General features: G+C 44.9%; 1 protein-coding gene across 2 annotated transcripts in view; it reads right to left on the bottom strand.

Annotated features, from left to right (window-relative positions):
- Positions 1–7,579: 7,579 nt before the first annotated feature.
- Positions 7,580–25,166, bottom strand: part of RBM28 (RNA binding motif protein 28) — a 32,004-nt gene continuing 14,417 nt past the window's right edge. For both annotated transcript variants that reach the window (XM_061165734.1, XM_061165735.1), the window contains exons 11-19: positions 23,212–23,285; positions 22,052–22,187; positions 20,998–21,062; positions 19,046–19,204; positions 15,623–15,772; positions 15,231–15,305; positions 12,587–12,843; positions 11,923–12,022; positions 7,580–9,437 (exon numbers count right to left, since the gene is read on the bottom strand). In XM_061165734.1, the coding sequence (XP_061021717.1) occupies positions 9,303–9,437; positions 11,923–12,022; positions 12,587–12,843; positions 15,231–15,305; positions 15,623–15,772; positions 19,046–19,204; positions 20,998–21,062; positions 22,052–22,187; positions 23,212–23,285 (1,151 nt within the window). In that variant the 3' untranslated portion in view covers positions 7,580–9,302. The remainder of the gene's footprint in view (positions 9,438–11,922; positions 12,023–12,586; positions 12,844–15,230; positions 15,306–15,622; positions 15,773–19,045; positions 19,205–20,997; positions 21,063–22,051; positions 22,188–23,211; positions 23,286–25,166) is intronic.

Below are 25,166 nucleotides of genomic sequence, written 5' to 3' on the forward strand. Positions count from 1 at the left end.
TGGTGGAAATCACCAAGTGCAATGTTCTCCACTGTACTTACCTAGGTGCTTGTCAGTACAGAATCTCTCTAGAAGGACCCACAGGAAACCCTGATGGTGGTGCCTCTAGGGGAGGGAACTCAGTTGCTGAAGACCTAGATTAGGAGGGACAGAGGAGCAGTATCTTTTAAATTGGGGCTTGGTGTCTAGAATGTGAGCTCCATGGTGGTAGGAGCTCAGTTCTCTTCAGTGCCCTCTGCCACTCCTAGAGGTGATCAATTTACACTTGCTGAGTGAAAGAAGGTCTGACCTCTCTCAGGCCTCACAAGATCATTAAATAAGCATGCTAACAGCATCCACCTCCTGACCTTGTGGAGACTGAAGACACTCATGCTCATGAAACTCTACACGATGGCTGGGAAAAAACAGGAACTTAATGCTAGTTATTAGTTAACCCAATATTAATAACTAATATTGGGTTATGTTTTGACAAAGAAGACTGTTCCCTTACAGCAAAATTGGCAAGAGGGCATCCCCTCACATGCCAGCTTCAATTGTTGATATGGTTGCCTGGACTGTTTTGTTGAAAAGCATCTTGAGGCTGGATGGCAGGAGTGACATGATGAGTTAGCAATGATTGCACCGAGCAAAAGAGGAAGTAGGGTGGCTTGGGTGCCCCATCTTTGCTGTCTCCTTACAGCACTCCTACCCACAGACCTCCTCAAATGGCATAGCCAGCTCCTTACAGAGATAAAACATCCAGACAAGACAGACTCATCCTCCTGGCAATTTTGGAGGCAGGACTGTCTCCAATGAGGGCAGGTTGCCCCAGGAGCAGAGCCTCACCCACATATCTGGGTCTCCCTGCAGAAGTGAGGCCACCCCTCCCGTAAGGACAGGCAGTGGGCTCTGGGCTCTGGACTCCAGGCAGGAGAGAGGTGGAAATTAGCCAGTCCTCTGGAGGTGGGCAAAGTCCTTCTGGGACAATCATCCTTCCTCCTCTTCCCTGTGAATTCACTCAGGTCATTGAGGGCAAAAGACCTCCTGAGACCTTCTTCCCCAGATGCTGCAGGTCCCCACCGTCAACTTCCACACTCCCCTCCAATAGCACTTTCATTCACTTAGTGCTAACAATTTTGCAAAGTGGCTTTATTGCCTCTACTGGCTCAGATGGTAAAGCATCTGCCTGCAATGCAGGAGACCTGGGTTTGATGGGTTGGGAAGATCCCCTGGAGAAGGAAATGGCAACCCACTCCAGTACTCTTGCCTGGAAAATTCCATGGATGGAGGAGCCTGGTGGGCTACAGTCCATGAGGTCATAAAGAGTCAGACACAACTGAGTTCACTTTCACTTTCAAATAGAAGACTGGAGATCGTCTGAATGATTTATCCAAGACCACCCCTTTGTCCCTTGGCCTTTTATTCTGGGAAGTGGGACTGTGAAGGTGGGCAGAGGGTGAGTTTTCCAGTGCTTCCTGTCCTCCAGAATTTGTGATCTCTGGGGAAGAGCCCTCGAATCTTTTCCCCTTTTGTCCCTCGCCTGCTTAGAACTGCTCATATCTTTCACTGCTTCCTTGGGAAAGTAGAACATGGGTCCCTTGTTAAAGCCCTAAATTGCCTAAATCTCACCAGGGAGCTCAAACCCCAGAGGCCCTGCAGCGGGTCCCTGGGAGTTGTGTGGATGCTCCCCCAATACCATCCTAGCCCTAGAAAATTCATGCCTCCCGAAAAGACAGAGGACCTGTCGGGGGCCACCCCTGGAGGGCACCCTCAATGCATTCTCTTAAGTGCCTGCTAGCTACCAAGTATGCCTGGGGTTGGGCAGATGGAAGGAAAGTCACCCCACCGCACCCACCCTCCTGCAGCTCACACCCTAGCACGGAAGGCTGGCCCAGTAATAGATTTTCAAGGGCACCATGAAGGGCATCATAGGTGCCCTGGGTTCTCAACTAATTAGTCAAGTGTGAACATGTATTCCAAGCTGTGTGACAATGCAAGGGGTGTTTGTGGCAGACACTGAGCTCCCCGTCCCAGAAGGTCTGCAAGTGGAGGGAAAGGGACCTCTAGCCTTCCTATACAGACTTAAGTCCCTTCTGTCCTCTTCTTCTGGTCTCTGGCCTTGTGGGTAGGGACAGGATATGCATTGTACTCAACAGGATAATCCTCAGTGCATGCCTGACACAGAGTACGTGCTCACCAACTGTCTGCTGCTGCTATGAACCATTATATATTTGAGTTTAGTGCATCCATCCTCTTGCAGAGAGAAAGAGAGGCAAAGGGTTCTTCCCCTTCGCCAGCTGCACCCGCGCACAGCTGGCCGCGGGCAGGAAAGCCCGGCTGGCAGCTGTCCCCACAGAAGGGAGCAAGGGTCTGTGATTTCCTGCGCAGCCACTTCAATCCTTACGTCCCTTTAATAGCCCTCGTCAAATTGCCATGGCTCTCCCTAGAGGTTTTCATACGATGGAAAATAAATAGTCATTATCTGACCTCCAGGGGAATGGAGATGTCTGCAGAATTCCCGGAAAGGCAGTTATAAAACTGAGTAGTCAATCTGCCCTTTCGGTATTTACAGCCCCAGTGCAAAGAGAAGGTATGGAGCCCTGGCGACTGCTAAAGAAATCACAAAATAAGTGTAGGCGCTCAAGTTCTCTCTTCACCTGTTTTGATGTATATGAGTACATCTGGCTTCTGGTAGCTGAAGAAAGAGAGAGAAGAGGGGAAGAGAGAGGGAGGAAAACAACTACAGAAAGATGTGAAGACTGTTGTCTATTGCCCTGGGGTTGGGGGAAAGGAGCTGGGAAGCAAAGAACGTGTGACGATGAAAAAGTCCTTCCTTCTCTTATCATGTAATTTGAAAAAGAGAAAACCATTTTTTTTACCCTAAAAACACATGGTGTGCCCAGGAAAAAGTATTTCCAAATAAAAGTTCCTTTTAGAGTCCCCAGAGACAGAGTCCTGGGCCAGGTCAGAGACCTGCTCTGGTCCTGTCTCAGCTGCCAAGGGTTCCTAGACAGCGTCATTCTGTCTCCGTCAGCTGTGAGACGGGAATGGGAACAATCACCCCGGGAATCCAAGCCAGGATTGTTATGAAGATCACCTGAGATGAGTGATACGAAAGCCCTGCCCAGCCAGTCTTCATGAGAAAGGAGCAATGCCCAAACCCAGCAGCCACCAAGGCGGCCATGATCACAACGCTGCAAAACTGAATTAAATGCCTGTCACAGACAGACCACCTTCCCTCAGGCAAGCTTCATCTATTGTCAAATGACTGGGCTGTCCTCACCCTGCCTGGGAAGGGCCAGGAAGGGAAATGAGAAATGCAATGTGGACTTCCCTGGTGGTCTACTGGTTAAGACCCTGTGCATCCATTGCAGGGAGTGTGGATTCAATCCCTGGTGGGGGAACTAAGATCCTACGTGTCAAGTGGTGCAGGCAAAAAAGAAAAAAATGTTGTGATTGTTTTTGTTGGACTTCTCTGGCATTCCAGTGGTTTAGACTCCATGCTTCCACTGCAGCAGGGGGCACGGGTTGGATCCCAGGTCAGGGAACTAAGGTCCCACCTGCTGTTTGGCTTGGACCAAAAAACGAGGTTTTTCTTCATGGCATCTTCCCCATTAGAAAAGCTTCAAGCCAAGAGGGGTGGAGGGGCCCACCATCACGCCCATTACTTCTCCCTAGGGTTTCATCTGCACACTCCCATGGGGTGGACGGCCCCAAGAAAGCCTGGAGCCCCAGGATGAAGTTGACTGGCCACCCCTCAGCCCTGCCTTTGCCTACACTCCACTATTTTGATCCAGAGGCTCGTGTGACTGTGGCCCCGCCCCTCTCAATAGTCACGGGCTCTTCTGGGCCACATCCTCCCACAGCTGGTGACAGCCAAGACAAGGGAAGTCCACGTTCCTTCAAGAAACTCTCTTTTATGCAAAGGGGGACATGGAGGCCCTGAGAGGGGGCAGAGCAGGTTGGGTGGCAGCAAAGATCAGAGGAGGACAGAGCACTGGCCTGGGTGTCAGATGATCTGGGCTCGCATCCCAGTCAGGGCCTCAATTTGCCATCTCTGAAAGAGACGGTGCTCTCTGGTCTGCCTAACACATAAGGTGGGTCTGGGGTCTGATGTAACGAGGGAGTTACACCAGAGTTGACCCTGCTGGCTTGAGAGGAGCCCGAGCACTCTGCCTCAGAGTTGTTCTTCCTTTCCTTTGTGGCATTGTTGTTGTTCAGTCGCGCCCAACTCTTTGCGACCCCATGGACTGCAGCACGCCAGGCCTCCCTGTCCTTCACCATCTCCCGGAGCTTGCTTTGTGGTGTTACCCACCTCTAAAGATACAGGCCTACTTTGCCCCCTAGGGTCCTGCAGCAGCAGTATCGTGAGGGCAGGACAAGTACACATACTCCAGCAATTGATGGCCACTGCACTCCTGGAGGAATGGTATTTGTTGGGGTACTTTTAAAAGAACATTGTCTATAATTATAACTACAATTTTGCATCCAACTCCAAAGTGTGTGTGTTTTTCCCCACACTAAGCAATTCTCCAACACCAGCTGGGTGTCCTACATTCTAACCGAATTCTGACAGTATCTACTTGGAGATAGCATCAGATCCCGCAGGTTAAAGGCCCAGTCCCCTAAGACTGCTCCCCACCCCCAAATCCAGAAACCAATCACACATTCAGGATGTTACCTGTGCTTCTGACCAATCGGAGGTTCCAGTGACCCCCTCCTAATTTGCTAGAGCAGCTCACAGAACCCAGAGAAACGAGATTACCAGTTAATCATAAGAGGATGTAACTCAGGAACAGCCAGATGGAAGAGATGCACAGGACAAAGCGTTGAGAAGGGGCAGGGGGCTTCCATGCCCTCTCCAAGTGAGCCACCCTCCCCAGATCTCCTTTCACATGTTCATCAACCCAGAAGTCCTCAGAACCTTGTTCTTCCAGGTTTTTATGGAGGCTTCCTCAAAGAGGCGTGATTGACTGGCCATTGATGACTGAATCTTCAGCCCATTTCCCTGCATGGGAGATGGGAGGTGAGGCCTGAAAATTCCAACCCTCTGATCGCTGGGTTGGCTCCACTGGCATCTTTAGGGACTTTCCAAAAGTCACCTTATAACAAGGCACCTCTACTGCTGCCTGCACAGGAAGTTCCAAGAATTTTAGGACCTCTGTTCCACAAACCGGGACGAAGACCAAATATATATTTCAAATTATAAATCACAATATTACACTATCTTATAAGAAGGGTACACCTAAATCCTCTCATTGCAGGTAATATAGGAACAATGTTCTAGACTTCTTCCTCCATTGGAGGTGCCAACTGCCACAATAGGGTCTTCCCCAACACAGGTTAAAATAGAAAGCATCTATCCTGCAGTAGCTTCCAAGGGGAAAACCTCATCAAAAGCCCGGCACCTGAGTATCTTTTGGTTGAAAAATGCATGCATACAATGGAGTGGCAGACCCACGACAGAGGAAAATAAGAGGAGAAAATAGTGAGGTTGAGAGTGAGACGGTGACACTTGAGAATCAGCTTCTTAATAGGGTTTCTGCACACAGCCTTTAATGTACAGCCCTGTACACAAAGGCTAGGAGTCCCTCACACAGAGGGGGACAGGAATGGGATGGGCGCCGGCCACAAGGCAGCTTAAGCAACATCTGAGGGAAGTTGCTGGTGGACTGAGGCTCAGACAGTAGTGCAGGGAAGATGAAAATGAGAGACAAGAACTGACATTAGCTGAGCACCTACTATGAGGAACAAGGCTGAACTAGAAAGAAGAAAGGAAATACTTTAAATGACAAGCTGGGGAGAGGTCACTCCAGCAGGTGACTGCTGTACCCCTTATCTTCATCATCCTTATTAGCAATCACTGAGGGCACCATCGGCCATGCCCTGGGGCTGGGATTGCCATCATGGGTTCAGTCTACTCAGGGAGGTCAGACGCAAAGAAATGACAAGTAAGCTAGTTGCATATACTGAAGTAAGAGTAGGACACCAACCAGAAAGTGTCAGGGACCAGGGAAGGGACTGCAGTGCCCTGCCCTGGATGAAGTTCCCAGGGAGAAATGGTGGATATGAGTAGAGAGGGACAAACTGGCATAGACAAGGGACAGCAAAGAGAACACAGGTGGCATGCTCAAGGGACTGTGACCAACAGTTTATTATTCTTTTTCTATCACTTTGTATTTTGGATCCCTTTCACATACATTACCCCAGGAAATGACTCTGCTGTCCTTCACAAACCCCGCTAAACCCTGGAACAGATGGCCTTCTGTTCCAGGGAGTTCAGTGGAATTAAACGAATTCCTACTATGGGTAAATCATTGTTAAGTATTGCAGGGTATATAGAAAAGTGTAAAATATAGTCCCTGCCCTCAAGGACAAAAAGGATTTTCCTTCTGTCAAAAGGCCAGGGAAGGAGATCCCGGGACGACTCTGCAGCAGTGAAGTCTTATGTCTGACAAAAGGCAGCAGGCTCTGGGCGGTGTGGACAAGCCGGAAGAAAATTGGATTTACCATCCATCAAGATGCTCCATTTGGGGGTGGTCCAAAAGGTTATTCTGGTGACTCTGCAGTTTCCTTCTCAGAATTGGTTACTGAGCTCGAGTCAGTCTGTCCTTCACATTCTTCCCAGTATATTACTCCACAAACACAGAAGCCCGTCTGCAGCCAAACACCAGTTCAGAATCAAAAGCCAAAGTCACTGTAGATGTGCCTATAACTCATCCACCGCCGGGCCACTGAATAACATCCCAATCAATGAGCAGTCTTGGACTCCGCAATTAATCCTGGAGAGGAAGAGGCATCAGGACAAGAACAAAAGAACCAAAATAAGACAGTGCATCTGTGTAACTTCTAAATTAGTCAACCGTGGGCAAAGGGAGGTCTGGAACTTTTTACTCTGCCCAAAGGTAACAAAGCAACCTTATCCTGGTTGCTAAGCACTAGTGCGAACTGAGTGAGAGGAAGCACAGTTGAGCATCACCTGAGATAAACGGAAATGCAATCTTACCTCGGGATCCTCAGTCTGATGATGTGGCTACTGCCATGATGGAGCAGTCCATGGAAGAGTCTCAGGAACTTTCCAAGTTGGGTGGGCAGCATTGCCAGATACAGGACAAAATTGGCAGAAGCCTGTCAGTCATGTCTCAAAAAGCGGGTGACAGGAATATTAAGCAATGAACTAGCTATATGGGTCAGCCAGAGGGCCTGTGAACCGAAGATTCTGAGTGGTCAGCACTCACAGAGGCGTATGTGACCTCCTGCTTCCTCAGATGGCTAAAGGTCAAACATGGTGAGAAGGAGCTCTCTGGAGCCTTGAGGTTCTGTACTCTGAATTTTTAGTTGAAAAACCTCTTTTCAAGACAAAAACACACCAGAGGACATTTGGAAGTATTTCCAAGAACAACTTCACATGCCCTGACTTTGTAACAGAGGGAGTTGCAAACCTCACTTCAAGACAGTGGAGGCGGAATCCTTGCCGCAGGCGAAGTCTAGAGGAAGGGACTTGTACATTGTGGATCAAAGCGGAGTCTTCACATCAACTGAGTCTCCCACTTACACCACCCCCTTATTCAAAAAAAAAAAAAAGCAAAGAAACAGCCAGTACAGAATCTTAAGACTCTTTATTTAAGAGAAGGATCTCTGAGTCAAGCTGCTGTATAATCGAGCCAGAAAATCTACTGACTCTCGACGGTCCTGACTGACAGCCTTTAGTCTTGGATGTTAAATGAAATGTTTGTCTTGATGTTGTTTTGAACCAAGGAGTCCATAAGTCCACTTTCATGTTTAATTCAGAAAATTCCATTTCATGAAACATCAGGCTCTGAAGTGAAGAAGTGGGCACAATCCTCCTTGCATTAAAACCCCCAAGGCAAGCATAAGATGCTGCCCAGATAACCAGTGGTAACGTGCCCCCGAGGAGGATGTCACACAAGGAATCTGGATGTTGAGAAAGTGGATGATTCACCCTAGAACTTTTTAAAGAACTTTTTGGGCAACTGAATGATGTTTTTAAACATACTGGGTTGCTAAACCTGTCAGGAGAAACATCTGGATCTGAGAAAATCTGGCAAAGCTATCTGAATGAACACCAACTGTTCTCTATCCTAAATGTTAAGATTATTTTTAAAGGTTAATTTATAGATATTTGGACAACAGGGGAAAAACTGTCTGGTGGGCAGAGAGTTGGACAAGGGAAAACAGAGGAGAGGACAGACAGGCTGTGGATATTCTATGTATTAACACACCCTTAATAACAGGTCTAACTCCACCCACAGAATACAGGCCATCCTAGGGTTGATGGGCTGACAAGCTGCTGCCAGGACATTTCAGATTCCCCAGTCACACAGTCTCAAGGTAACTCTGGAAACAGAGTTCTCTCCAAAAGCTTTCAGCACTTTCATGGTCTCTCTTTTACCCATCATTAAGCCAGTTACGAGCATTTCTGAGCATTCAGGGTTTCCCAAGATACTGCAATGAAATACTGATATCCCTAGGTCAGCAGTGCTTCTGAAAAACGCATCTCTTATAGCACAGGACTGGACTGGGGAACTAAGAACTCTGTGCTTTATTTCCAACTCTTTCTCTGGCCTCCTGCTCACCGCTCTCTTCACTACCCACTATGTCTCTGAGCCCTCAAGAGGTGGTGCTGGAAGACAGGAAATGCAGGCTAGCACCAGCCAGGCTGGTGTCTGTGGGCCACTGCAAAGTGACTTCAAGTTAACTACCAGCTACTCCCCACTCACTTGGCAGACAATTATCAAGCGCTGCTCCTGGCCAGGCCCCATGCCCTCAGTTACTTTCTAAGTTTCTCCCACCCTCAGAGATTAGGTTGGAAATCATTTTTCTCTGCTCTTTCTTAATTCCTGCAGTATGTAAGCCTACATGACTGAATGAGAGTTGGGAATATTAAAGACATTTATAAATTATAATAAAGGAGTCACATATATTACAAATGAGAGTCTGTTATTTAAAAAGCCACAAATTATCTCATTTAGATAAGACACTTAACAAAATATACATCTTAAAACTTTGGCAGTCAAGAATGCTTTTTATAATTGCTTCCATTTGAGAAACACAATTAAAATGGGTTAAGAATTAATAGACACAACTTCACTCAGAATATGTAAGAAGCGTCACATGTTTTTCTGATATTCCTCTTTGTGATTAGCTAACCACGCACAGGAGGAACCAAAGTCCAAACGTTCACATCCCGAAGTGGCGGTGCTCTCAGGGGGCTTCTTCCCTCAGTAAGCGACAAGTGGTGGGGGGAGGAAGCATTACCAAGATGCACACAATCCAGTTCCTTACCCAGTCTTCTAGCATCATCAACTGTCAAACCATTTGCTCCGCTTTGCAAGAGGAGCTCCTTTAGAAGGTCCCAATAATTTCTGCTTATATTGTTCCACCAGCTGGTTGAAGCGAACTTCCGTCTTATTTCCTTTAGCTTTTTTTCTAGGTACCTACAAATGAAAGGAAAGGAAACATAAGATAATCAGTTTCAAGCATTAAGCATTACCTTACCCTCAGGCCAGCCAAGGGAGAAAGTTAGGTTCAGAGATCTTGTCCACCACATGAGGGACTTCTAGGGAGTGATCCCAAAACGATTGTCCATCGGTGAGAGAACAGACCAGGAATGCCTAAGAGAAGGGCCCCACTAAAACACCGCTCCCACTCCAACTCTCAAATGCTCACACAGATCTCCTCAAGGATGAGTCAGCCTCGAGTCCGGATGGTCTCACTTGCCCTTTCCTTCACCAAGGATTACAGGGCTTCAAAGAGACCTCCATAAGATAGTCAGCTGGGTCAGAGGCTTCCCAGAGACACAGATTTCTTGAGTAGGATGAGAAAGCAAATCCATCTTGTACCCTTAAAATAAAGGGACTAGGCAAGGAAAAAAGAAAATTTGACCTCAAGTGATAAAGAACGTATGACCGCCCCTTTCTACTAAAAAGAGCCAGGGCCCCTTGGAAGCTAATGCCAGGACTGATAAAGTAATAGATAAGTGGGGACATCCCAGTGTTAGAAGCAAGGACACCAGCACAGGCAAGGTTATGTCAGGACTCAGGAGTCAACCTGAAGGGGCTTCTGCTGGCCTCAGATGGGACAGAATAGTGACTGCATCTGGCTGAAACATGTCAAGCACACAGAAACTCAGGAATTCACAATGCTACAAAAACCTTACTGGTAGGGCAACAACTCATTACTCTGGGAACTGATAAAAAGAAAAAAAAAACTCAAGCAATTACCTTGCTTTCCCTACACAAATGGTATGCCATGGTAACCAAACAGTTGATAAAGGAAGGCTCTTTTTTCTAGAATTTTTCTTAAAAAACACATAAGGGTTGATAAAATTAAGAAATTACCATTCTGCAACTCGCACTGAATACAGATCTAAATAAAGAGCAAAAAAATAAATAAATAAATAAATAAAGAGCAATCATCAATGGGTGCTGAGACTTTACAAATGAAGGGGTGAAGCAGACAATCTCTAAGGCTACTGATGAATCAGAGCATCACTAGAAATGGGGGAACCAAGGGAGGAAGAAGGGGGCGACGGGGCAGTTAGGGAGTGTGGACTGACACGCACACTTTGTAGTATTGTTTAAAATGGATAACCAACAAGATCCTACTGCATTGCACAGGGAACTCTGCTCAATGTTATGTGGCAGCCTGGATCCCTGTATACAATGGATACATGTATATGTAGGGCCGAGTCCCTTTGCTGTCCACCTAAAACTATCACAACAGTGTTAATCGGCTATAATCCAATACAAAATAAAAAGTGAAAAAAAAAAAAATGAGGCAAGCAGACACTACGCACCTTATGGTACAACACAACAGAAAGCGCGCAGCACCAGCTATGAGAGACTCTCACCAAGAAAACTGAACCCAACTCCAATCAAGGCTCTGGGTCTAACGTCGTTTGTAAGCAACATGGGGTATTACAGGAACAAGTTAAATGACAGCAACAAGGAAGAAAGCAGCTAAATTTAAAAGGTAATATATTCTAAAAGGCCAAGGACTTGGCTGATCCAGCAAATTAATGGCATGGAAAAAAGGGTGTAGTAAGGAAGACTGGATATTATACGGGAAAAAAGATTTAAGAGATTTAAAAACCAAGTACAGGCAAGTCCCTGGTGGCCCAGCGGTCAGGACTGGACACTTTCACTGCTGCGGCACTGCTTCAATCCCTGGCTGAGGAAGTAAGATCCCAGCTTTTTGTTTGGAACCCAATTTATACGAACCAACTTAAAAATATGTATTTTTGAGGTAACTGGGAATGTTTTAATATGGGCCATATATTAGCTAGTAAGGGTTTCTTATTAATTTCATTAGATGTGATGATGGCATAACATGTGTCTGTGTACATGTGTGTTTAAAGTGAAAGCAAGTGTTAGTCGCTCAGTCGTGTCCCAATCTTTGTGACCCCACGGACTGCAGCCTGCCAGGCTTCTGCTGTCTGTGGAATTCTCCAGGCAAGAAGACTGGAGTGGACAGCCATTCCCTTCTCCAGGGGCATCTCCCCAACCCAGGGATCAAACCCGGGTCTCCAACCCTGCAGGCAGATTCTTTACCATCCGAGCCACCATATGTGTGTTTAAAGCCTGATCAGCTGGAGATGAATCCTGAGATATTTTTCTGTGCAATATACCTCACTTCTACATGGGATACATCTACAAGTGAGGTAGAGTTCACTGTAATATACTCATAGGATGGGGTGGGGGGTGCGTAGGTAAAACAAGATAATTGTTGAAGCAGAGTGACAAATACATGGGGTTCATTGTATTCTTCTCCCTATTTTTAGGACTGTGTACCTCCACATCTGCAGCCCTGTACATAACTGCAATCTAGAAGAAGCCTTTTCCTTTGCTTAACTAATCAAGGCTCAAGTAGCTGCTGACCCTGGCAGAGCTGTACCAAAGCCTCAGGGCGTACAGAACTTACCTGCTTGGAAGATAATTTCTGCTTCTCTTGCTTCTGGTGGTTTGTCTGGGGCTTTGGCTTCTTGGGAGGGAGAGGCTTCATTTTGCCTTTGTCCCGCAACCTGAAACAACATGGTCAAGTGTCACCCTGAGTTCTTCCTCTAATTGGCACTCCTGAGGTTTTCTCAGCCCAAAAGATAAAATGTCTCCTCTTATACTGGCTCTTTCTAAGCCCCTGAGAAATCAAGGGATACTGCAACAAAATGTCCTAGGGCTCAACATTTGTATACTTGTCTTTTGCTTTGGCTTAAAAACCTCAAGGGACTTTCAAAAACCATTGTTTACTTAACAAAAATTTCATAAAGATTGATTTTTGTTGACAGCATTAATCTGTTGTTCCAGACAGAAACCTCAAGTAGGTGGGCCTCAGAGACAGCCATCAAGGCAAGAGGAAGCACTTCAGAGGAAGAGAAAAACGGCATGAGAGCCCACCCTGGAAGGCTCTGCTGAGGCGCCCAAGGCCAGTCCTGTTCTGGCCTCCATTTGGTCCAAGAGTGACTCTGCCGGCACAGAGATACTGCTTGCGGGACTGGCGCAACCAGCATCCCTTTTATCCACACAAAAGCCTCAAAGAGGAAAAATGGTGAAGTAAGACAAACCCTCTGAGAAGCCATCCCACTTCTCACCTGATTTTGGGGCCTCGGTGTGAAGGGAGCGCCAGGACCTTTCTTCTCTTCTTCCCATCAGGCAGCTCCACGTGCTCCACTTCGGCCTGGGTCTGGAACCCTGCCCACGAGACAGAGCCCGCCGGCCCCTTCCGCTGCATGGAGGCCTGGCTTTGCTCCTGCATGTGGTTCTGAGCTGCTTTCTGTTGCTGCTTTTTCCCAGGCTCTGGTGGTATCTGCTGGGGCTCACCAGTTCCCGGCCTGGATTTCACTTTTTGCTGCAGAAGACGAGAGAATGCTACTTGGTTACTAGGTGAGATTTATTCGCTGGAAACACTCAGCAGAAGAGGACTGAGTTTGGTGAGAGAAGGGGAATTCTTCCCCCAAATAGTTAGAGACTTTAAGAAAGTGAACACAAATAGTTCACAGGCCCTGACATTGTAACAGAGGGGTACCGGGTAGGGGACACAAAACAACCATGCAGAAATGAGGGGAAAGTGTAGGTACACCCCAAACTCAAAATCCAGCAGAAAACAAACAAGAAAGGCCCAGCAGTATGGGGCAAAGGTGTAATGGGAATGAGAAGAAATATCTGAAGTAATGAGAGTTGAAGATTTTCAAACTTAACAACAGACACAAAACCACAGATTCAGGAAGCTCAGACAAACACCAAACAGGATTTAAAAAAAAAAAAAAAATGTACATCTAGGCATATCATATCAAATTGCAAGAAATCAAGGAGAAAAATCTTTCCCCAGAGGTGGGGAAAACTCATTACCCACAGAGGAACAAAGTTAAGATTACACTGGATTTCCCTTCAGAAACCATGTGAGCAAGAAGAAAACAGAATAAAGTGTTTAAAGTATGTGTGTGGGGCAGGGGAATCACCAACCTAGAGTTCAGTATCCATGTAATTATCCTTCAAAAGTAAAGGAAAAACAAAACTTTCCCAGACAAACAAAAATTAAAGAAATCTGGGGATTCCCTGGGGCCCAATAGTTAGAACGTGGTGCTCTCACCGCCAGGGCCCTAGGTTGATTCCTGATCAGGGAACTAGGATCCTGCAAGCCAGTTGGTGAGGCACCTACCCACCTCCAAAAAAAAATTAAGGAAATGTATCACTGGTAGACCTGCATCACAAGAAATACTAAATGAATTTATTAAGAGAGATAAAATGATAGGTTAGAAACTCAAATTCACATTAAAAAAAAGGAAGAACCTTAGAGAAAAAAATAAATGAAATGAAGATAAGGAAAAGACATGAGAAGGAAGACATAAAGTATGTTGCATATTTATTTTGCACAAGTGGGGGAAGACAAAGAAGATTCATGTGAAATCAATGCAGTAATAAGAATGTTATTCTGTCCTTTTCACCTCAGAAATCTAAATAGGCACAGTGAGAGAACAAAGATCTATTATTAATTTATGCCTCTTATGAGCCAGTCTCTAAGTGGTAAAGGTACAGATGAAAGAATGAAGTGTCTACTTTTTAGGACTCGCAGCCCAGTGGAGAAAAGATATATAAACCAAGTAAAAAACTAAAAAAGAGTCTAAGGAAGATAATGAAAGCACATGTAATAAAGTCTGATCTCTTTTGAGAGAGGTGGGGAAATGCTACTTGGGGAATATAAGTATGGAAACTGAGTAGATGTATCCCTGAGTCAGGGGAAAGGGGCACAGAAAGATGGGTATGTACATAAGTGCAGATAACAAATAAGGCCACCTGAATTTTTTTTTAAATCCAGAAGTTACAGAATCACCTCTGATTGAGGCATTAAATAATTCTATAACTACAATAACAAAGCTGCCTTGAATAATAAGCAGAACCCAGGTTTTTTCAACCTAGGGTCATGGGATGAATCACTGAAACTCCTCTTCTATGGGTCAAGCTCATGATATACACCATAAAGACCCAGAACACAGCAAATGTTTGGTATATATGCAAGTTAAGGTACAATATCGATGCGATCTGTAAGAGTTATGATATCAAGAATAACCTGGCCTTCTATGTCCTGTGGCATGATGGACAAGAGAATGAGTACTGACTGTGTAGCTTGTGAGACAACTTACACATGTTAAACGCAGATGATATTACACCTATTTTTATAAACTAGAAGCTGAAGCTGAGAGGGGTCGTAACTTGCCAAGGAACTCAGAAAGGGGCAGAGCCTGAGTTTGAACAGGCGTCTTCCTGTTCCCAGAGCTCCTCTACATTACACTAGACTAGAAACAGTACTAAAACTACCAGGCATCACACTTCTGGAGCACACAAGATGAAAAAAAAGACAGCTGAAATCTACAGGTAATGTACAACTTAACCTTGGCTGTTAATTTTGACATGTACCAGCACCAAGCACTGCTGACCGGTAACAGTATCAGGCTGGTTCTCCTGTCCCTTTCCTTCTGTGGAGCTATCCCCAGCCCGGCCAGCAGAAAAGAGATGGCCTGCAGAGTTCTAGGAAACTAAGAGGAAAGGGTAACCACGAACCTTGCAAGGCAGAGACCTAATTTAAGGGACTAGAACCACAACTGAACAAAACAAGAGCTTAAATATGGTCTGAAAAAAAAATTGAACTGTATGTTTACACACAGTAGAGTTTATGTGATGCATATATTACCACAATTAAAAAAACAAAGAGAAAAGAAAAAAATTTCAATTCTGTACCTGGCTGCGCTGGATCCTTAGTTCCTTGACTTTAAGCTTCCTTCGATCTTCCAAAGAGAACTCCACTATTGGTCTCTGCAGCAGTAGGAGACAGATTGTCATTCATTTGATTTCTTAATCTCTGCAGGCAATGAGCTGAGATGCTCGTCACCCCCACCCCCACTACCCTCTTGCTTGCAAGTCAGAGGGTGATGCTCACTTCCCTCTACTTGAAGGGCAAGGGGCCGGTTCTGCAAGCAGACTACCCAATTTAGAGTTCCCTCCAATCATCTCATCACCTGAATCACCGCTCACTTCTCCAAGGCCTTGCCACTCTTACCCATCACACAAGTGTCAGAGGGCTTCCCATATGGCCCCCGGAGGACAGATTCCCCCCACAGGACAAGGCTCACTTTCTGAGGCCCGAAGATCTCCGGATTGTTGTTGATGTGGCGTAGGGCTGCCAGGGCATGCTCGTGCTCCTGGAACTCTGCAAAGGCGTAGCCCAAGGACTGACCCTTAATTTTCCCATAAGCTCCTTTCAGGTCTCGCATCACCCGACACTACCAGTAGAGTGAGGAAAAGAATCAGTAGTTAGAGGATAAAGATCTTTAACAGCTTCAACAAGAAATCAGGTTATTGAAACAGTCTTCATCTATATCACCATCACAAGAGTTTTACTGGAGTAACACTTATGAATGTCTGTTTTATTAGAATATACCTACTGAGAGCACAATACACATTAAATAGGTATTTTATTGCTTTCTAAGGGTTTACAGACATCCACATAGACCTCCGGAGAAGGCAATGGCACCCCACTCCAGTACTCTTGCCTGGAAAATCCCATGGACGGAGGAGTCTGGTAGGCTGCGGTCCATGGGGTCGCTAAGAGCTGGACACGACTGAGCGACTTCACCTTCACTTTTCACTTTCATGCATTGGAGAAGGAAATGGCAACCCACTCCAGTGTTCTTGCCTGGAGAATCCCAGGGATGGGGGAGCCTGGTGGGCTGCCGTCTATGGGGTCGCACAGAGTTGGACACAACTGATGCGACTTAGCAGCAGCAGCAGCACACAGACCTCCAAATAAGCAAGTAGATAAACTTCCCAAGGAAGAATTTTAACGGCTAACTGCTTACATGACAGCACATATGAGCTGAGAGATACATGGTACTTGGGACTGTATAAGTCAGCACCAAGCCTGAAGTGCTGTCTGCAAGTCTCCAACTGAAGAAACCACTCAGAAGAGATATTACTGAAGAAGGGAAGGATGAAGGCCTGATAGATAAGAAAGTTCAGGCATGAGGAAGACCCTGACCAACAAACAGTCTCAGAAATACAGGGAGAAGCTTCAGCTGTATTTGCTCAGAGCTCAGATCTCCTCTGGCATGATTTTCTCCTAAAACTTTAAGCTGTACCAGGCGTCTTGGGGCACCGAGGAATGGTAGGGTATTTTGGGAAAACTGATCATTTACATGGTTTTACTCCCAGGAAGCTGTGGTTGTCAGGAAATGGAGAAGTCTAGGTATCGGGGACATGTGGACGCCGCATTTGGTATATGTCCAGTATCTACTGTGTGTGCCTAGAATGGTGCCATGTACTGCAGGGAAATCGAGAAAAGCATATAGGCAGCCGGACAGGCTGCACAGCCCTCCAGGCTCCTCAGCTGCCTCGCCCAGGCCCGGCCAGGGCTTCGCCTCGATGCAGCATGGCACAGCACCCTCGACTTCAAGCTCAGAGCCAAGGTGGGTGGTGAGACCATTCCAAAGGCCTCTAGTTCATTTTCTGGGAGCAGGTGATGACGGAGTCAGTGCACACCCGGCAGGACCATGGCTATTTAGCAACCTACATAAAAATGGCAGCTTTTGCCAATTTGAGAATTTACCCGCCTGGATCTGGATTTATTCTGGACCTTCAGAGTTGTGACTGTGATGCCCAAGGCAAAGAAGCTGACAGTCTTTTGAACAAAGCAGAAGAATGAAAGAACTGAGTCAGGACAGTACTGAGCAGGTGAAGTGATTACCACCCACAGCCAGAGGAGGGGCCATCAAGAGATACTGGCCCACCACGGACGGCAGACTGGCTGAGCACAGCGTCAATGAAGCGGCATGTGATGAAGACGCACCTTAGCGAAACATTAAAACTCTACACTCAAAACAATGTGGAAAAAAAAAAAAAACAATGTGGAAATATCCTCCATGGGGATGTTACTAAATATTCCATCTCTTGGCACTACTGGTAGGTTGTTTTTATTTTTGAGATGAACATTTACATTGTATTAACCTGTGGCTCATCTGGCATGTTTTATAACAGAGCCATAGAAACTGTGTCTTGATACTCTTTTTTTCCTTAGTTTTCTTAGTGATTAAGAAATTTGGATTGTATTTCAAAAGAAATATAACTGATTTTTCTTGCTTTTTAAAAAATTTTTATTGAAGTATAGTTGATTTACAATGTTGTTAGCTTTCAGTGTATAGTAAAATGATTAGGTATTCATTTAAAATAAGAAAAGCATAAAATGAGGCTCTTATCTCCAAAAAGCTTACTATCTTAGCTGAAACACTATACTTACACATACAAAAGATTTAAAGAGAAAATTCAATATAATGCAAATCCTGTTAAACACACATACATGTCCCTAAGCGATGACAGGTGTTAGATATGCAGACTCTTACTAAGCACTGCAGATGCTGATGAGAAATTACACAACTGACTCCTATGACAGTAACTCTTTGAATGGTTTTACCAAGAGTGGCGTCAGCTATGTTCACATTCTCTCCTATAATTCTCCGAATGGCAATATCATACGTTTTGAAGAGGATTTCCAGGAGTAGGAAAATAGTTTACGGTGATGAATCAGAGCAAAGCAGATTCGTCATACTGGCTATGCTACTTATTCAATAAACACTGACCAAGAGATGACTATGTGCCAGGTACTACGCCAACCACTGGGAACAATGAGATGACACCTGCTCTCAGAGAGCTCAGTGTGGTTGGGAGAAATGACTGATGAACGACTGACGAACAATCACAGGACAGTGTGGTAATAAATGCCACAACAGGAGTGTGGGGGTGCTGTGGGGGCAGGACAGAGGTTTCTGTAGTCACACAGAGCCTGAGGAAGTCCTGGTGTGAATCCAGAGTTTGTCTAACACAGCTGCTGAAGACCCGAGTGATTCCCCGTGCTCACCACAGGGCACGGAGAATTTCCTACAGCGCAAGAGCCTAAATGGCAGTGAAATGCTCCTCTAAAGAGCAGAGGACATGGATTATTTTCTCTGCAAGAAAACTAACATTACAGCACCTGGTATAATGCTGAGAATGCAGCGGGTGTCCAATAAATGCTTGCTAAATTAAGTCATGAGCACAGATACTTCTGCACATTCTACTGCAACTTGGTCAGATGTGAAAAACAGTTCTTAGAAGAGGGAAAAAAGTTTTTTAAACCCCCACAAACCATGAAAATCACCAAACTCAGTCTTGTCTGCTGACAATGAGCCCAAAAGAAAATCTGTCAATCTACTAGCACGATGGGCGTGCATGCTCAGTCACATCCGTTGTGTCCAACTCTTTGCGACGCCCTGGACTACAGCCCGCCAAGCTCCCCCGCCCATGGGATATCCCAGGCAAGAATAAGAGTCGGTTGCCATGTCCTCCTCCAGGGGAATCTTCCTGATCCAGGGATTGAACCTGCGTCTCCCATGTCTCCTGCAATGCAGGTGGATTCTTTACTGCTGAGCCACGAGGGAAACCCACTAGCACCACAGCCTGAACTAAACATGCGCTGTGACCCAGGATGAGCGCCGAAGTCCTGAGTGGGAAGGGCCAACTCTCACCTCCTTGATGCGCACCGCCTTCTCCCCTCTGGTGGCATTCAGCAGCAGCTTTCTGAGCTGCTTGTCATCCACGGCCTTTGGGAGATTGTGCAGGCACAGCCTGGTCCGGGAGACAAAGATATTTTGGTCCTTGAGTTTCTGATGCTTCAGCAGCTCGAACTGAAAGAACAACGAATTGTTAACAGTACAATCCACCCTTTAAAGATACAGACACATAATTCTCCAACAGGAAAGAACCATGACCCCAATCCAGTAACCACACATCTAGAAAAAAATATGGGAAATCACCCACGCTGCAGCCTTTTGATGATGCCCAGCACACAGGGAAAGAAAGGTTCGAGGAGGCAAGAGGGTGGGTGGGTGATAAGATCATGGGCTCTGGAGTCAGGCTGAATTCGAGAAGTTACGTAACACTTTTTAAGCCTCAATAATTTCACCTACAGGGTAGAACTGCAGATCAAAATATAATGCCGATCTTTCAGTACTGATGTGAGGCTGAAATAAGGCAATATGCATAAAATCCCAAGCTCAAATCTGGCCCAGAGCAAATAATAAATAATACTGTAGTTAAACATCTATGCCAAGTCCTTACCTATCCATCAATTCAAACATTATTTAGTCCTTCCAAAAGGAAATGGATTTACTTAAAGAATACGCGACAGAATACTGTCTTGTCTCAACTCTGCCACCTTGAGGCAAAGAAACGTCAATAGAAACAGATTCCAGAGCCTCACCTATGTTGCACAAAGCACTGGCACCAGGACAACCTATCTCTAAAGTGAAAGGGTGACCTTCTTCTCCTGACTTGTTTGTGAAAAGCAGCTCAGTAGAAAAAAGTTTTTTGTTTGTTTTAAGGTTTTTACATATCTTGATTTTTATTGACATATAGTTGATAGAAAAATTTTTAAGTTAAACTTTTATCAAGTTTCATTTTTGCCACTTCTTATTTGGTAAAGGTACTATTACAGCAACTCACAAAATAAATACCCTGGAAACGAATATTAAAAGGGCTATTTGAAGGGTTATCATGTTAAATTCAACAGTGCAATTTTTCTCCCAGGAAAAGCTGTGTCTGCTGTTTAATGCATATAATCTAGTGAGCCTTTTGCTAGGAAAATTCACCTTAAGGAGAATTAAATATGTCACTATCGCATTGTGATCAGAAAAGGGCATCCAATGCCCCCCACATACCATGATCTCCAGATGTTCACTACCAAAAACTGTCGAGGACACCAGTCTAGGACCTGCACACAGAAGAGACACGCTGCCTCCGGCTGTCACTATATTCTCATCTCTGTCCATCAGCTTTTGTACTTATAGGTTCCAGAGCTAATTCTATTAGTGATCATGCATCTTTACCTTTCTAGGCTGGCTTAGCTTTGTGAAAGTAAGCAACAAGGGCAAAAGTATACATTATTGGAACAAAGATGGCCAAGCAGCAAAGGAACTCAACAGTATCAGTTATCACTAGAAATCCCATAATATGGGGTTTTCCTAAAATGATTTCATAATCTGGAGGTACCACCCTCCCTCCACCAAAATACATCTTATCTCTCCCTTCCAAGACTCACATCCACACTTCCCTCCCTGTTTACTCTAGCCCACAATGACCTTCCTTTCTCATGTTATTCTGCATTTATACTGCCACCTAATTATATATAGCCTGAGCCTCTAAGTGTCTACTTCATGATCTAGAAGCATACTATCTGGCAAACACATACTGTTGGGCATTATGAAAACAAAGAATAAGACCCAGTACGTGTGTTGACAAGATATTATGTGTAGCATCGGGTTAGTGGCTGTTCCACCCGTACACCTGTTTTCTAACAACAGTGTTAAGTAGCGCCTGTGACCGATACTTGCTTGGCTCTTTGATGAGCACCTTTAGTATTATTATTTATCGATTTATATTAAGTCCTGCAGAACCTGAAGCTGGTGCCTAATCTACTCACTCGTTCTCTCTTGGCCATATCAGCAGCACTCACACCCTCTGCAGCCTTCGTCCCAGCACGAATCACTGCAGAAAGAGGGAAAAAGGCCAAGACATCAGCAAGGGAATTTTCACTGAGCAATAAGAGGAATGTGATGTGAATGATGCAAGCTCTCTGAAGAGGGCCCAGAGGACTATGCTGGCCAGGACACAGTGGTATCTGGGTAGGTCCAGAAATAGGCTACAGGGCTAAGTTCTTGTCTATGAGCTGCTCTCAAGGACTAAAACTCTGAACATTTTGTGATTTTGTTCCTCTTCTTCCTTCCCTTCAAAAAATTTCATGCTGTGCCCAAAGTCAGATGGGAAGGCCTAAAGGAAGTTCTGGAAATACGTACATTTTAGGCATCCGGAATGCCAATATGCTCTACCTATGACCTGTCCTTGGAAATCTCCCTGCTCATGTATTTGGGAGCCATTGCTAAGCGGCGAGATAGGCCAACCAAGAGAACAGCCACACTGTAACACAGGGCCCAGTCTCAAAGGTTAAAGGCCTCCCATTTGCTAGTTTGGGCGGTAAGGTGCAGCAGGTGGCAATACTGTGTGACCCAAAGGAAGGAATTCTCTCTTTTGTCTTAATGAAAGCTAATTTCTGATTATCTTTCTGACACTAAGGAAAAGGTACTCAGTGCATATTTAAAATCCATGAGTAGTCCAAAAGAGTTATTTTAGTCATAATTTTTAACTCCTTCAGAAAAGCCATCAGAAATTATGACAAGGGACAAAGGTAATTTGGGTTTTTCCTCCCTCTTTGCCCTAATAATCTTCTGATGAAAAGGTCTAAAGGCAGTCAGTCAGTCAGAAAGGAGAACGGGGACTGGCTACTCTGTGAACTGAGTGAAGGCTTTCTAATAGAAAGCTACATCTGCTAAAGTGGAAAAATAATAATATACCACAGTTAAAGAGGATGCAGGATTTTTAATTTGAAACATGCTCCAAACATACTACTGCCGGGTCGCTCTCATGGCAAGTGGCCAGCTACTCCAAATCCTGGTTCCCCTCTCCCTGCCACTACTCACAGCCTTCTCGGGCCAGATAGAGGTTACGGGTCCCAGTCGGCTTCTTCACCTTCTTTGTCCGGAGTTTTGCAGCCTCATCACGGGTCACTGCCAAGTCAACCTTAAGCTGCCGGCCATCCAGTTTAAGTCCACCACCCTGAAACAGATTGCGACCTCTCTCTTAAAATTCATGATGAGTAGAAACTAAGCACCTGAGAAGAAGCACCAAGGAAAGGGAAAACAGCAAACCCCCACTATGGTGTGGACCCCCGCCTCTAGGATGTTTTAGGCCAGCCACATGCAAGTGGATCACTGAGCCGAACAGTATTTAGCACAGCTGTTCAAAGGTCACATGTTCATTTGTTTTCAGGGAGTTGATTAGTCCCAAAGTAGGACCAAATTAAGAAAAACGATCTGTAAATAGGCAAATTTTTAGTATGCTAAAGAAAGCTAATGAAATGGTAGTTATAACTCTACTCATGAGAATTTAAGAGACAATGGCAACACACGATAACTTAGCTCAAAACAAGTTATACTTGGTTATAGAATACACAGAAAAATTCTCTATCACCTACACACTTTCTCTCTCAAACATTTACTCCACTTCACAGATGGCCTTAATCCCTTCTTGTCCCAGTCTTTCACGCCATCAGCCTAGGATAGAGACTGATATACAGAAACTGATCCATAATATAGATTATTATACCTGCTTCCTCACCTATAAAGGATAATGATATCACTACTTACCTTAGAAACAACTATAGGGCTGATGTGAAAATTAAACAAGGTCATGCGTGGAAAGCTCAGTGCCTCACACACACTGTGCTGTACTTAGTCGCTCAGTTGTGTCCGACTCTCTGAGACCCCATGGACAGTAGCCCACCAGGCTCCTCTGTCCATGGGGTTCTCCAAGCAAGAATACTGGACTGGGTTGCCATGCCCTCATCCAGGGGCTTTTCCCCACCCACGGATCGAACCCAGGTTTCCCACATTGTAGGCAGATTCTTTACCATCTGAGACACCAGGGAAGTCCTAACACACATTATGTGTTCAATAAGTCATAGCTTTATTATTTTTATATCATTGACAATAATAATAATAAAGTTTTGTGGAAATATCAGCTGTTGCCCCTGGGAGCTACTATCACCTAAGTTACAGAGTAAAGGAAACGTCTTCCTTACCTCAGCCTCTGGAAAAGCAGCTTCAAGACATTTCTGGGCTGCTTCTTGAGTCATGAACTGGGCAAACGCACAGCCTGCATAGAGAGATAAAACTAAGTGAGATCCCAAACTCCCATGGCCCACCTGGAAGCCAAAGACAACACTATGCATGGCGGCAGCCTGACATGAAGTGGAAGGGGTGGTAGCATCCTTTTGTTAAGTACAATGAAACTTACTAAAAAGCACTGTGTCCAGCACCAGGGGCTCAAGACAGGCAAGACAGCACACCTGCTCATGATGAAATTTTACTATTACTTCCTTCATCTTTTCTAATGCTTCTTAGAAACTTTAGTCGCACCATCTCATGCAATGAGAAATAGCCACAAGAAATACTAGAGAAATTCCAGCCTAATGTTTCAGTATCACTTTCTACGTGCTTGTTAGAGGACCAAAAAAAAAAAAAAAGCAGCAGCAGCAGCAACCACTTAAGCCTGAAACTACAGATCTGTCATCAGAATCACTTAGGAGGCATCAGATGAGGGCAGGTCCAATTCCTGGATTAAAAGTCCCTGGCCTCTATCCCATGAATATACTGCTGAACTGGAAAGTCATGAGCTCAACTTTTGACTCCTGCTATAGAATTTCCACAGTCACACCTTTCACTGGTTAGAGGCAGGGCCTATCAACTATCCAAATCTTTTGCTTTTGATAAAAAGCAGCTTTTATAAGGAAAAAAAAAGTTCACTTTACAGTAAACTAAAAAAAAAAAAAATTAAGTTCCATAATACTTTGTTAGCATTCCTATAAACCTTAATTCTTCCCTCACAGAGGAAGGCAGTGCCCTATTTCCTAGAGCTACTGGGACACAGACCTTTAGCACCTCTAAGAATGAATGGCAGCTAACTAACTGCAAATACACCCATGGCAGGCCAACCCAAAGGCCACATCTAGTGAGGTCTTCCCTGCCTCCTGCAGGCAGAGCTAAGCACCCCTGCATCCCTCCCCTGCCCCCGCACTCTACCCCAGCCATCCTTCACTCCAATTTCTATTATAAATGTCAGGGAGCATCTTCCCCAAAAGACTTGAACATCTCAGGAAGAAAGCCCATGTTTCTTGGCTGTTTCTACATCCAAAGCACCTACCATAACGTCCACCATTAGTAGATACTCAATAGGAAGCAACAAGTAATACAGAAAGAAGTTTAATATGAAGAAAATAAGGTGGGTTCTTCTCTCTGAATGGGTAAGAATGTTATCATGGGAATTTCCAGGGTAACTACTGGGTCAGTTTTAACACTTCCCTAAAAGTCTTCAGATAATACTTAGCCCTTCCAGGCAGTAAAATAGCAGCTGACAGGAATGAGGGGTAGGAGGTGGCCAAGGCTGTGTGAGTAGGCAGAAAAAGTACCAGGAAAATCTAATATGAGCTAGGGAAAGACAATGTATCATGGGGAAAAAAAAGCAAACTATGCTTATTAAAACCATTAACTCTCAGCTAACATTAACAGACCAAGAAAGAGACTGAGCAATTCAACCACAGACTCCATTCTAAAAATGTCAACCCAATACATCAGAGCACTCAGAAACAGATAAGAGATGATCAGAGTCAAGCAGTATCGGACAGTACTTGCAACATTCTATGCAATTCTAGTTGCCCATTTTCAGAAAAATAAAAATGGAGAAGGTCCAAGAAGTATGATTGAGTATCAGAGCTAAAGGCACCTTAAGTGATTACTGTAGTTGAACCCACTCATTTTACAGATAAGGAACGAAAGCCCACAGTAGTTTAATGGGTGCCAAAAAATCACCCGGCTGGTGATTTAGCCTCCAGAAAGCAGTTTAGTCTTTTTTCCATTATACTACTCCATTTTACATCTTCTATAGCTATATAAAAACTAAAAATGATCAGGTTTCATCAAACTGGAAAATAAGAAGATTTAGAATGGAGGTAATTAATTCATAGATAGGCTCCAGAGA

Source organism: Dama dama, chromosome 18, assembly GCF_033118175.1.
Source record: "Dama dama isolate Ldn47 chromosome 18, ASM3311817v1, whole genome shotgun sequence".
Classification (NCBI taxonomy): domain Eukaryota; kingdom Metazoa; phylum Chordata; class Mammalia; order Artiodactyla; family Cervidae; genus Dama; species Dama dama.